This window comes from Anabrus simplex, chromosome 1 (genome assembly GCF_040414725.1).
Source record: "Anabrus simplex isolate iqAnaSimp1 chromosome 1, ASM4041472v1, whole genome shotgun sequence".
In the NCBI taxonomy this organism is placed as follows: Eukaryota; Metazoa; Arthropoda; class Insecta; order Orthoptera; family Tettigoniidae; genus Anabrus; species Anabrus simplex.
Genome location: NC_090265.1, coordinates 1192800136 through 1192815145, shown reverse-complemented (window position 1 = coordinate 1192815145; position 15010 = coordinate 1192800136). Strand labels below are relative to the sequence as shown.

Sequence of the window (15010 nt, the reverse complement as noted above, 5' to 3'; positions counted from 1 at the left end):
GTCTTTAAGACTATGATACAATTATTATGTTAAGGTTTAAGCATATGATGGTACATGTTTCACCTTTCATTGCAGGCATCATCAGCCATAAATTCTATACTCTTAAGTCAGAGCTCTGAAGTGGTTGTTATATTAAAACTATTTGTAAAAACTAATTGTTTATAATAAAATACATTGATGCCTGTGAACATTATGGTCACATTTGGAATGAATTGGTTGCAGCTTATAAATCTCATGTTTATTCCGTATTGGCTCAGCACAACTAAGGTTAAGTTATGAGTAGGTTCCCACCTTCCAATACTTATCAATTTCTATATAATAGGCTTATTAATTACATAATATAAACCATATAATCTCTAGTACATGTTTCGTTCCGATTATGGAACATCTTCAGCTAAAATTTGATAAAATGGCAAGACAATTAAAATACATTGATGTTATGATGATACAAAAGCTAAAAGATATGATAAAATGGCTCGAAGATTAAAACATATGATAATGATGATGAGATAAAGTTCATTCATGTTGGTTAAAAATTCAACAAGTCAGTGTTCAAATGACGAATTAAAAACGGCGATAAGGTTCTTCTTCATGTTGGAGACGTGTACATTTTGTTGATCTTGAAGATAAATTGAAGAAATACAAGATTTTCTTATATGTATTTATCGGGGGAACTCTTGATAAAATAACCGTAGTTGAAGTTGAGTTTTGGTAGGATTATTGAAATGAGTCTGAAACGAGAAAAGAATGAGTAAAATAGAAAATATTTTAAGGAGAAAACCTTGTTAAAAATGTATGTTCGCGAGAATGAAGGATAATGGAGTTGATTACCTTATAGTCAGTCTTGTCGTATTTAACGTCCTCCCTTACGCCGTGTTGTTAACTGACTGAGTCCTGTGTACGTGTGTAAGGTACTTGCGGTGGGCGGGGAGTATTGGAAGGAGAGGTAAGTGACGTGAGGAGAGCGGGTGAAATGTTGTGTAGGGTGGAGCTAACTGAGGAGTGGCGTTGTGATAGGCTAGGGGAAACGGAAGGAAAGGTAGGGGGGCAATTATGTAGGGTGGAGCTAATCGGAAGGAGGTGTGTTGGTTGTTTGTTGGGATTCTTTTTGATGGTTTTTCTAGATGAATCTAAATTGGTAGCCTCTTCTAATAATATATTTATATTTTCCGTAATTTCGTTAACATTCTGGTTGGGATTTCGCTTCTGATCAATTTCAATATAGATATTTTCAAGGATATTCATTAATTTACCTTTGTTTAGCGTTCGTAGAATGGTTAAGTCCCTTTCTATCGATGTAAAATTGTGTTTATATTCGGTCATGTGAAGACTCATGGCCGAGTACTTCCTGTGTTTTTCGGCATTAATATGTTCTTGATATCTTACTGAGAAATTACGGCCTGTTTGTCCGATATAAGAATTGGCACAATTTGAGCATTTAAGCCTATATATCCCGGAATTTAAATATTTGTTATTACTTGCAATGCTTTGATGATTGAAAATTAAACGTTGATTGTTGTTATTGGTGCGAAAAGCAATTTTGAAATTGAATTTCTTAAAAATGTTAGTAATCTGGTAAATATTCCCGTTATTATAAGTAAAGGTGGCGAAGTTCTTCTTTTTATGTTCTTTTACTAGCTGCGTTTGAGGTTTATTCTTCATTTTATTCATTAATCTATCTATGTAGTGTTTTGTGTATCCGTTGCTTATCGCTATTTTGTAAATGAGATTAATTTCTTTTTGGAGGTCGTTTTTGGACAAGGGAATGTTAAAGGCTCTATTTAACATGCTTAAAAAGGAACTTTTATGTGCCTCAGGATGGTATGAATCTTTTCGTATGGTGTTTATAGTTTGAGTCGGTTTTCTAAAGATTGTAAAGGCCAACTTTTCTTCTTTCCTTTCGATTGTTAAATCAAGGAAATTTAGTTTTTTATTGTTCTCGGTTTCTAACGTAAATTTTATGAAAGGGTCTAAACTGTTGATCTGGTCTAATAAATTAGTGCTACTATTGATTTGTTCATCTATAATTGCGAAGATGTCATCGACAAACCTTAGCCAGATAATGATACCTTTTTCATCATTTAAAATTTTATATTTTTCTAAGTGATCCATGTATATTTCAGCAAGGATACCTGACGCTGGAGATCCCATAGGAAGACCACTTTGTTGATATACTGTGTTATTGAAGGAAAAGTAATTATTGTTAAGTGTAAATTCTAGGAGCTTCCTAAAAAAGTACTATACTTTCCAAAGCAGAACCACAATCAATAATTCAATAGAATTTTGTAAAATTATCAAGAACACAAAATTAAAACCATCTTTCACCTTGAACTCATTCGACGTCACTAATATGTATTCTACGATCCCCACGAAAGAAACTCTAAATATAATTAAGAACAACTTAAAGACACACAGAAAACTTAGTAACCATGAAATAGAAGAATTTATGTTACTCCTAGAATTTACACTTAACAATAATTACTTTTCCTTCAATAACACAGTATATCAACAAAGTGGTCTTCCTATGGGATCTCCAGCGTCAGGTATCCTTGCTGAAATATACATGGATCACTTAGAAAAACATAAAATTTTAAATGATGAAAAAGGTATCATTATCTGGCTAAGGTTTGTCGATGACATCTTCGCAATTATAGATGAACAAATCAGTAGTAGCACTAATTTATTAGACCAGATCAACAGTTTAGACCCTTTCATAAAATTTACGTTAGAAACCGAGAACAATAAAAAACTAAATTTCCTTGATTTAACAATCGAAAGGAAAGAAGAAAAGTTGGCCTTTACAATCTTTAGAAAACCGACTCAAACTATAAACACCATACGAAAAGATTCATACCATCCTGAGGCACATAAAAGGAGTTCCTTTTTAAGCATGTTAAATAGAGCCTTTAACATTCCCTTGTCCAAAAACGACCTCCAAAAAGAAATTAATCTCATTTACAAAATAGCGATAAGCAACTGATACACAAAACACTACATAGATAGATTAATGAATAAAATGAAGAATAAACCTCAAACGCAGCTAGTAAAAGAACATAAAAAGAAGAACTTCGCCACCTTTACTTATAATAACGGGAATATTTACCAGATTACTAACATTTTTAAGAAATTCAATTTCAAAATTGCTTTTCGCACCAATAACAACAATCAACGTTTAATTTTCAATCATCAAAGCATTGCAAGTAATAACAAATATTTAAATTCCGGGATATATAGGCTTAAATGCTCAAATTGTGCCAATTCTTATATCGGACAAACAGGCCGTAATTTCTCAGTAAGATATCAAGAACATATTAATGCCGAAAAACACAGGAAGTACTCGGCCATGAGTCTTCACATGACCGAATATAAACACAATTTTACATCGATAGAAAGGGACTTAACCATTCTACGAACGCTAAACAAAGGTAAATTAATGAATATCCTTGAAAATATCTATATTGAAATTGATCAGAAGCGAAATCCCAACCAGAATGTTAACGAAATTACGGAAAATATAAATATATTATTAGAAGAGGCTACCAATTTAGATTCATCTAGAAAAACCATCAAAAAGAATCCCAACAAACAACCAACACACCTCCTTCCGATTAGCTCCACCCTACATAATTGCCCCCCTACCTTTCCTTCCGTTTCCCCTAGCCTATCACAACGCCACTCCTCAGTTAGCTCCACCCTACACAACATTTCACCCGCTCTCCTCACGTCACTTACCTCTCCTTCCAATACTCCCCGCCCACCGCAAGTACCTTACACACGTACACAGGACTCAGTCAGTTAACAACACGGCGTAAGGGAGGACGTTAAATACGACAAGACTGACTATAAGGTAATCAACTCCATTATCCTTCATTCTCGCGAACATACATTTTTAACAAGGTTTTCTCCTTAAAATATTTTCTATTTTACTCATTCTTTTCTCGTTTCAGACTCATTTCAATAATCCTACCAAAACTCAACTTCAACTACGGTTATTTTATCAAGAGTTCCCCCGATAAATACATATAAGAAAATCTTGTATTTCTTCAATTTATCTTCAAGATCAACAAAATGTACACGTCTCCAACATGAAGAAGAACCTTATCGCCGTTTTTAATTCGTCATTTGAACACTGACTTGTTGAATTTTTAACCAACATGAATGAACTTTATCTCATCATCATTATCATATGTTTTAATCTTCGAGCCATTTTATCATATCTTTTAGCTTTTGTATCATCATAACATCAATGTATTTTAATTGTCTTGCCATTTTATCAAATTTTAGCTGAAGATGTTCCATAATCGGAACGAAACATGTACTAGAGATTATATGGTTTATATTATGTAATTAATAAGCCTATTATATAGAAATTGATAAGTATTGGAAGGTGGGAACCTACTCATAACTTAACCTTAGTTATGAATTGGTTGATCATGTTTTAAAGTTCAAATGGGATGTCCTATTTATGTTCACATCAAACGGAGATAATATATGTATATATATATATATATATATATATATATATATATATATATATAAATAACACTTATGATGTTGATATTGGGTTGGCAATTGAAGTCAAAAGGAAATCACAATATTTATACAGATTTTTTCAGTATATAGTAGGATATATAGGAGACCAATATGTTCAGCTTAAAATGATTTATGGGTTGCTAAATCTTCTATAGAATAAAATCTTTTTTTCAATGAAACAAGAATCTTGTCACTCATTTTTCATGAGTTGGGGAAATTTTTCTTAGTAGGTCAGGGAAAGTCAGCGAAACTTGTAGAACATTTCTGTGGACACTATCTATAAATCTGCTGAAACATGAAGTATCTACTCTATAACTTTAGTCATATATTTTTCAGAGAACTCTTAAAAGTGTAAGTACAAAATTGTGTTTATCATAGACAAGTATATGTGCGTTCTAATGCTCAGCCACTTAATTTATTTATGTGCACCATCTTTGGTCCAGGAATTAGTTACTCCGTGCCTCTGAGGCAAAGATCATTGTGGGATTAGTGTTTCTGTGTCCAATATGACTGCCTTGTGGTGGTGGTGGTGGTGGTGGTGATAAGAAAGAGTGAAACTTTGTGTCAATGCATAGCCTACCCCTGTCGAATAACTCAAAAGGATCTGCATAACGTTTAATGTTCCTATCTGATGGACTATTTGCTATCAACAGTGTATCCCATGACCCCTGCAGGCCAACATTCTGATGTCATTTTTTCCCATTAAACAGGATGAGTTGGCTGTGTGGGTAGTGTCGCACGGCTGTGTGCTTGCATCTGGGATATAGTGGGTTCGAATCCCACTGTTGGCAGCCCTGAAGATGGTTTTTCATGGTTTCCCATTTTCACACCAGGCAAATGCTGAGGCTGGATCTTAATTAAGGCTACGGCTGCTTCCTTCCAACTCCTAGGTCTTTCCTATCCCATCGTCACTGTAAGACCTATCTATGTCGGTGTGGAGTAAAACCACTAGCAAAAAAAAAGTCCATAAAGTCCATTAATGGGACTTGAACTGGCTAAGCACAGTGTCAGACCATAGAGACTTAACAATTCAGGTGGGGCCATCAGCAATATATTTAGTCTACAAATTATCATAGAGAACATTGTTGAGAGAGTTAATTTTAATCTTCATTTCTTCTGCAGCCTAAGGCATATAACACACTTCAAAATTAAAAGGATTGTATGTTGTTATCATGTACGTTTCGACATTTGACCTATTCTCTATCTCGAAGACAATCAGTCGATAGTTCAGTATTACGTCACTCTAGCTGGAGTTGCAACAATATCTCACAGCCTGATTGATGGGAATGATGTCTTTATTGTAATACTGGCATTATAGATTGCCTTCTATCCCAAAAGTCTCTCTCTCTCTCTCTCTCTCTCTCAGAGAGAGAGCCAGCCCTGTTTTACAGCTGGGTGTCTTACCTTACTCCAACCCTATGTGGAGGGATATATTCATCATTGCATTTTTGTGTAATGGTTTGTAATGTGAATAAAATATAAACATTGAAATTAATAACGAGAATGTGTGCCATCGGCAAAATACTTGCAGAAATAAATAACTCGGTTGAGCATGAAAGTACTCCTTCTCCCAAGGCAACGGTCATCAGGTTGGCGAGGCTTCAAACTTGCTTCATTACCTTACCTGCTACTATTTAACCCCGAAACTGAATGTGGGTAGCATGCCAGATTCTTCTCCATGCCACCAATAAGTTTCACTATTTGAATTTACTCTAGAAACAATAAAACCAACAACAATAATCACGCGATGAGACCAACTCATTTTGCTGCTTACAAAAACTATTTAGATACACTCACTTTCGATATACATCTTTATTTATAGGTCTTATAACATACCTCAAGGTAATAGTTCGATAGGCACTGCCTGATGCTAGTAGACTTCCACTTTCTCTCGTAAGGATAGGTGTGACGACGTTCCTTGCACTTGGATGCTTCCTACTTTGCGAAGGTCGTCCCTAACCTTAATTACACATTTCTTCGTCACCGACACCTTGAGTCCTCCCAGCTCCCAACAACTATTTCCAAAGGTTGGTCGGGCTCCTCGCGTCGCTCCAGGTCATTAATAAACATGAATCGCCTACTTTATTCACAGATGTATGTATATAATATAGTTTTCAGGGCTAAGTTGCAGAGTGGTGATCTCGTATAGATGTGATTGCTGTCCCTTTCCTATCCTCTTCACTATACTATGTGAATCTATCTATACAACTTCACAATTATTATTATTATTATTATTATTATTATTATTATTATTATTATTATTATTAACTTCACAATGTAAAATAACTAGAGTCGAATTAATGAACGGCGAATACCATGTTGAATTAATGAAAGAATGACCAAGCAGTGAACACTTAGCGTACTGTTTCATCTAGCAATACTCAATCCTATGCTAAATAACACACTAGCTCCAGTTTGCACATATAAACCACCACACACTGGAATTTCTCCCAGAGAATGAATGAGCAAATGGAAACCATGTAGCATCTTCCACAGAGAATTAACTTGTAAAAATCTTCTAATGCATCCATAATGAAGTCGCAATAACTCCGTAATGTACTTGTACAGGAATTTATCCGTAATGGTTCACGTCGCACGCATGCACGTCTTCCTCCATGTGGCTGTAGCATCTCCAAAAGTCCACTGGTAGCAATGCTCTACCTAACACATCTTCAAGTGTGCCTCAGTCAACGCAACCTCATTCTATACTGGAGCTTTCGGATTGGTTATAGAGCAGCTTATACGAAAACCAGCGAATTCTCATGTTCATTCACAGTGATGAATTACAGTCTTCAGCCTATACTTTCCAACTGTACCACAGGTTTCCAAGCCACCTGTAGCAACACATTCAACCGACTTCAACCGTCCTTACTGATATAGTCATTGTTTCGTAGGTTGCACAATCTTGACCAGTCTACACCACTATACCATACATGTACAGATTCTTACCCAAACAGAAATTCATACAAAGTATTTTGATATACATATTCAATATTCCTTAACTACAAATTCTTCTTATTATGTTCTTACATCTTAACTTAATAAAATGACATGATTTCCACTACTTCTATATTACAAATTATTTTACGAACATTTCTTTATCTAAAATCAGGAGATCGTTATTTACAAACATTTCCTAACCCAAAATTGGGAGATCGTATTTGTGTACAGTTATGGGTTAGTAATGTATAATGATATGTGTATATGATTGGGAACAAATTGGCATAGACACAAACGGTTCCCGAGTCAAAGGAATTAACCATTTGCTATTAAAATTCCCAGCCTGGTTGGGAATCAAATCCTGAACCCTTTGAAACGAAGGTTTCAGTTATGACGATTCAGGCAAGGAACCCAACTATTATTGTATAGCCTAGCTTGTCATTATGGAAACAGTTGGTTTGTCTTTGGATATCTTGTATTCATTTTTTAGTCATAAGAGAAAAAAATCATCTTATTAAAAAGGAAATTCTGTCCAAAGAATTAGTAATTCTTCTGGTTTATTTATGTATAATTTAGGTTATATGCATAGGAACTTTCAAATATAAGCATATACGACCCGTTATGCAGAAAGGGACCTAAAGTTGGATTTTTCATTTTTGAGATTTTTGTGGTCCTGAAATTGTTACAAGATATTATATTGACTGTTGCTATTAAGAAAACTGTATTTTGAGAAAAACTTGGTTACAGCTTTCACTAATTTTCTTACCAATTGTACAGTTTTCATGACATTGAGAGGTGAAGACTCGAACTGCTGTGTAACTTAGTTTGTTAAGAATACCCATAGGTAGCGCAAGAAATCAAAACATAGAAATGCAGATTCTACACCCTAGACACTTTTGTTCAGATCTGCTTTTAAATTTCTATTCTATTATGGGCCCTTTTCCATGCAATAGGTCTCAACAATCTCTTGAAAGGAATAACAATTTTGTGGAGACCATTTGAATTTGACAAGAATCTAAACAAAAGAAAGTGGTAACATGAAAACATTTGAGAGAAATGATTTTATTAACATGCGAGAGGTTGCACCCGTTTTAGAATGTGAGAGGTCGTGCGAAGGCAAAGGCAAATTGCTCACGCTTAATATTTAATGAGCTGCTATTTTCCTTTGGTGGTGAATGCTCTGATAAAAATATAAATATGTACCCTGTTTAACTGCCTTTCAACTAGTACTAACATAATTACCCAGTAACAATATTTTCTCAGTGTAAAAAAATAATTAATTTTTTTCACAACACCTGGTAAAATTACGTGAGTTTTTAAAGAGTGCGAGAGGTCGCACGTGAGCAAATTGCCTCAACATTTGCATTTGTACATTTCAATGAACGATTCGGTCACACTTCAAGATAAAACTGCAGCACCACACTTTACTGAAAGCCACCATAAACCTCATGAACTTTACTTAAGAAACTTTCTTGGAAATGCAGTCATGTAAGAATGCACTATGCGAGGGGTCGCATGAAGGCAATTTGCCGCGGCAGATGCAAAAGTGAAAGAAAACTTAAACTACTCCGGAATGCAGCAGGCACTGCACTGACAATAATCAACGTCAGGTGAGAGAGGGGGAGGGGAGGGATGAAACGTTAGCCCTAAGCCATACAGTAGCTAGCAACGAAATTATTAACAAATATTTAAAAAGTGCGGCAAACTGCAACGATTGCGACCTCTCATGTGTTAATCTATAAGCAAATTTTTAAAATATTATGAGTGAATAAGCTGGGAATAGAAAGGAAGAATGATTTATCTAGGCCTACTTCGTTGTTTGAGCTTGCATGATGTAGCATGTATTGTAATTGTTATTTTTTAATGAATAACCTGATTGTTTCTCAATCGTCAATTTTTCTTTTTTTCTTTAGTGTTCGCCGTGACAACACAAGCAAAGAACGAGATAGACGACATCGGGAAGATCCGGATAGTGATGAGAGAAACCGTCGTCGCCAGACTAATGCACGTGAATATTATGGTTCCCGGGAGAGAGAGGAGTCTCCTAGTAGTGGGCGATACAGGAGTGAAGACAGAGAGCGTCGACCCTATGACAGGGAGAGGAATCGTGACAGAGAAGATTCGCCCAGTGGCAGCCGTTACCGATATGATTCTCGAAAGGAGTATGGACGCAGAGGCCACGAAGATGAACATCGAGCCCGGCACAGGAGAGGGTATGGAATATTGTACGAAATATGTTGTTCATTCCTGAAGTTTAACAAGAATCTTGATATGAAAGACCATTAACAGCTCAAATTCTTGTGAGGTTAATTCAGGCACCAAGATTGTAGAAATGAAATATATTTGTGTTCAAGATTTATTCATTGTTAAAGAGGCTAGCAAGTGTAAAGCAATATTTTCTTATATACTGTATTACACTTTGGAATATTAACCATTGGTCACTGCTACATTTCTTACAACACAAAGACCCTGTGCCACACCGAATGCTCTTTTGCTTCATCACTCTAGCTGTGCTATTATTCTATTTCCTAGTGGCTATATCGTATGTTTGTTGTTCCAATATTGTAACTTTCTTGGACTTGACAATTACTTCTTCCCTAACTTGACAGATGGCACCACCATGCCACTTTGATATTTCAAGACATTTCTTTCTTCCCTACCCTTTTGCTTTTATTATCTCTTTGAAAAGGAGAGGGGCTTCTAACAAAAAGATGGTGAGGCGGTCTTACGAAATGTGTATCATGTGGTACAAATGGTTTTCGAAAGAGATGTAAACTTTGCCTTGCTTAATTCTCTGTCCTGACTTTATGTTCAGGATCACTGTTATTTTATCTCTTACTTTGGTTCCCATGGCACACATTAACACAGGCTCGTGCAGTGCAGTCCTGTAAGCACTCAGCTCCAGCAGCCAAGAATCAAGAACCTAGCACCCAGAACGCTAGATATTCAGCCGCTAACTGCGATACCTACGCTCCAGTCAAGACACAGGGTCCTACCTGCGAGCCCCTTCAACACGGGAATAGGCCACCAGTAACACTGCCTATTTCAAATTAACAATTGCCAACTGCCACCAACAATAGGCAGATACTATAACCGCCTGCTAGCCAAGTTTACAGCAGGCCCAAGCAATTTGTCAGAGCCAAGCAATTTGTCAGAGCCCTCAGTGAGGTCACTGGTTCGAGGCTTGTCCCGTTGAGATACGGAAAAACTAAACCTGCTTCGACCGTGCCCACTGAGTGAGCACCTAACAGCGCGCCGGTCCTCTTATTGAGTTTGACCGTTCCAGTGTTTTAAACTGAAACACCCAAGCTTCCCAGCCCATATCAGCCGTCAGGACCACCTTGGTGGACTGAGTAGCCAAGACACTGACGCTCCCATCTACCATGTCCACGAAACCCCCAACCACTCCCAATTTCAAACAACCGTTAGAAATTTGCACCAGAAACCAAAATACCTGGTATGATCCCTTCATCTTTCCCATATCATATGAAGTCTACCTACACACTGCCAAGCCCTACCACCGTGAACGCGTATATACAGCCATCCAACCAGTTATACAGCATGTCCAGCTCTTGCAAGAGCTCTCTAACGGATGTATCATTCTATTCCCTATGGATATCGAGGGCAGCTATAGCGCCATATTTGAACATCTTAAAACGCAGAACATCCGTTACAGAGTGTGCTCTGGGTACGCGCCAGTCGCCGAAGCAGCTGCCCAAACGGAGCTGGACACTACACATACAGAAACACTGGACACAACACACACAGAAGTCCAAACCAACCCGACACCACTCACTTTCACTAAAATCTCACAAACTCAGCTAAACCAAGCACACCAGACAGCACAGACAGACGACCCACCTATCATCACGGACTCCCCCCTCTCCCCCCCACCAGCATCCGAACCCGGGACTGAGACCCCTTTAATCTCACAACCGAGTACGGAAACACACTCCAAGTACACTCAGACTAGGTGCAGGCGTAAAAAACCTGCCCCTAAGTCAAAGAAACCACCAACACCCAACACCACAGAGACTCGAACCCGCACCCCCTCCCACACAACACTCATTACACAGTGTTTCAATTGCCTTCGTCTGAACCACTCTGCAGCCTCGTGCTCAGAGGCTCAATGGTGTAATCGGTGTGGCGGTCCCCATCGTCACACTGTGTGCACTGTACCACGCAGCCAGCCGAGGTGCGCGAACTGCCAAGGCAGTCATGCCGCCTCATTTCCTGGCTGCCCGTTCATGAAGAGGGCAATTCGGGACCATTACAGACACGCCAGGCACTTACAAGCTCACCACAACACACCACAGACACCACTCAGACAAGACACTTTACATCACTCGAACCCAGGACCACCTACCAATGCACCCATGAGCCAGCCCTGCCAAACCTCCCACGCCCTGATCAGCCTACTCACCCAGCTAATAGCAATCCAGAATCAGCCTCTCCTCCCCACTATGCCTGCCAAGCAACTGATCCTCAATTAAATCTCACCCAGAAACTCCAAGCATTCCACCCCCGCCAAGTCAGCAAGAACATGCCCTCACTTCCTCAACTGTAAAAGCACCTCACTCCCTAAAGCTCACAAAACACTGGAACAATCGGACACCGAGACGGGTGCACTACAACGAACTGCCGCATTTCCTATGCTGTATACATCCACATTAAATGCTGCACTCTCTAATTCAAAGTATCAGTAACAACGGATACTCGGGAATATAAAATATTCCTGCGTACAATCCAGCGGCAAGGCCCGGTCAACCAAAGCAACACCGGGCGTGGTCGGAGCATGGATGGGTGACCACCCAGCTCTGGCCCTTGCTGCTGGCTCAAGAACAAACTCAGAGATTACTTTAACATCCAGCCATGGCACGTAAAGATTATCGTTGCGATTCGCCATATTTCCCATACAACAGTACTCACTCAACAGTTTTAAACTTCACCATTTTATTATTATTATTATTATTATTATTATTATTATTATTATTACCATTATCAACTTCATATATTTTATTCTTTTTATATTTATTTTCACAAAACAGGCCAGGTGAGGAGCGCGGCATAGCGCACCGGTACTGGCACCGCAATAGGCACCCCCTAGGGGGTGTCCAAACAGACATATGGTTCCCATGGCTGCTTGGTTTAATATCTTTGTGATCCCGTTTGTGTTATTTCTCATTTTATCATTGCGATGTGATATTCTCTGTTTTCCTTTCGCATTATTCCTGAATGTATTTATACTGTTATGTAAGGACAAGAAGGAAACACAGACCCATTTTATGTGTATGAGTGCATGTTATTGTCTGTCTGCCTTGGTTGTGTATTCGAGACCTCTACCTATGTCTCATTCCTCAACGTCTCATTTTGGGCTCATTATGTTATGTGTGCATATAGCGCTATCTTGGAGCAATTTATTTTTGCCACTAGAGCAGATATGAATGTGTCCAATAGAGTGATTATTCTGTGATTTTGTACAATGGGGTGAGCCTTGTTTTATACTTACGGCCACCCTGAAACTTCGATCTAATCTTTCAGATCGAGCCCATGTACTGTGAGCTTACATGCTTGTGTACCGAGCTCGATAGCTGCAGTCGCTTAAGTGCGGCCAGTATCCAGTAATCGGGAGATAGTGGGTTCGAGCCCCACTGTCGGCAGCCCTGAAAATGGTTTTCCGTGGTTTCCCGTTTTCACACCAGGCAAATGCTGGGGCTGTACCTTAATTAAGGCCACGGCCGCTTCCTTCCCACTTCCAGCCCTTCCTTGTCCCATCGTCGCCATAAGACCTATCTGTGTCGGCGCGACGTAAAGCAACTAGCATGCTTGTGCTGCTGCGATTCCATTGCAGTGTCTCTTTGTTTTGCTATTATGATACCCTGGACATTTGGTCTACGTGTATTTGGGTATGAAAGGATTGCATGAATGACGGATTTGTGCTATCTTTATTTCTCGTGTTTCGTTACGGGCGTTATTTTCTTTTTTGTGTTTGGGTGGGCATATTGCTTGTTTTATTCCCCATTGTAGGCTGATTCCACCATTTCTATTTGTAGTTTGGGATTTCATTCTATTTTTCTTATTTTATGGCCTGGGAGTATGTTTTTTTGTAGCTATGGTAACCTTTAGCTTCCCTCACTTCCCTATAACCCCCCTCCCGCCCCCCCTTTTTTTCACGGTTCATTTTTGGCAATAGTATTTCTTTGCCTATGTATTATATTTTTTCTCGATGCTATATCTTTGGGGATTGTTGTTACGCAAGAAGAACTATTCTTAATTGATGTGTGTGACCTCGCCCCCCTTTTTTCTGATAAGGTTGTGGTTACCATTTGGTTACTATACGATTTCTCCGTATAAAGAAAGAAATGTTGTGACCTTATCTCATTATATCATAAATTGATGATTATTCCCCGGCCTCTAAATTATTATATTATTGTGAAGAAAATATGATACATTTGAATGAGAAGCTGGTGACATTAACCCCTCAGCGTCGCAGCCATTTAAAGAGCTTCGTACCTCGCGGTCGGATGAGATTTCAACTATGTGCGACTGAAATACATTGATTCACTTAAAGCATTACAACAAGTATAAGAGTAGCCCGATATTCACGAAATTTGGAATTCCTTATGATAGATCAATGTACATGCAGATAATTACATAATTGTTTCACATTTCCTTAGTAATTTAGTTTTGTGTGATAGAGTTCGAATCACTCTTCAAGATAGAGACCCAAGTCACACTCCTGGCAGCAGTACACCAACGTCTTCTTTTTGCCGTGTTTTGAACACACGATACGTCTCTGAGGTTTGGATTTCTCACTCTTGGGTGCTAATTTCCTGATAAAATGTCTTTCCTGCAACCTTGGAACTGTATTATCTGATGCGCGCCCGCCTTGAATATTTCGTTCCCCGCCCAAGCGAGCGCATTTTGTAAATAAACCTTCCATCAGCTGAACCCGATAAGATAACGGCTCAATGTTTGACCCTGTGACTTGTCTGAATATTATTAGAGAATTTAGGAATCAGAATTCACTGTTGAAAACTTCCCTTTGACCTATAACATTATCGATAGTTTCCCACACAAAATTTCCAAGTACTGGTTCCTTCTCATCGTCACTCTCATCATTTACCACTGCATCCGCCACAGCCAAATCATCTATTTCATGATCACTTCTGCTAATATTGTCACTGCTACTTATGACTAAACTTTCATCTGAATTATACAATATTTCAAGCACGTTACTGTCAGTCAAACCATGGCTGGAGCTATCCATTGAACACGGCGTGTCACATGGGCTGATGAAGCTGCAGCGAGACTGAAAGCAGCAGGACGAAACTGAATGAAGGGGATAATATTTATGATGAAACAAACCAACTCGATACATATTTCAGATAAAAAGTCGAGACATTGTCTTTCAAACGAGATATATACCATGAACAACTGGTTCTCGTGTCGTATGACAGAAAGCAGCACTAACTCGTGCCTACACAGACCGCTCGTGGAGAGTTACGAAAATATTACGAGCCGAGAAATAAAGATA

At 38.5% G+C, this 15010-nt stretch overlaps 1 protein-coding gene across 3 annotated transcripts in view; it reads left to right on the top strand.

The window, feature by feature from the left end:
- Sec16 (Secretory 16) overlaps nucleotides 1-15010 on the top strand; it is a 753833-nt gene that overhangs the window by 176308 nt on the left and 562515 nt on the right. For all 3 annotated transcript variants that reach the window (XM_067137541.2, XM_067137539.2, XM_067137540.2), the window contains exon 7: nucleotides 9387-9686. In XM_067137541.2, the coding sequence (XP_066993642.2) occupies nucleotides 9387-9686 (300 nt within the window). The remainder of the gene's footprint in view (nucleotides 1-9386; nucleotides 9687-15010) is intronic.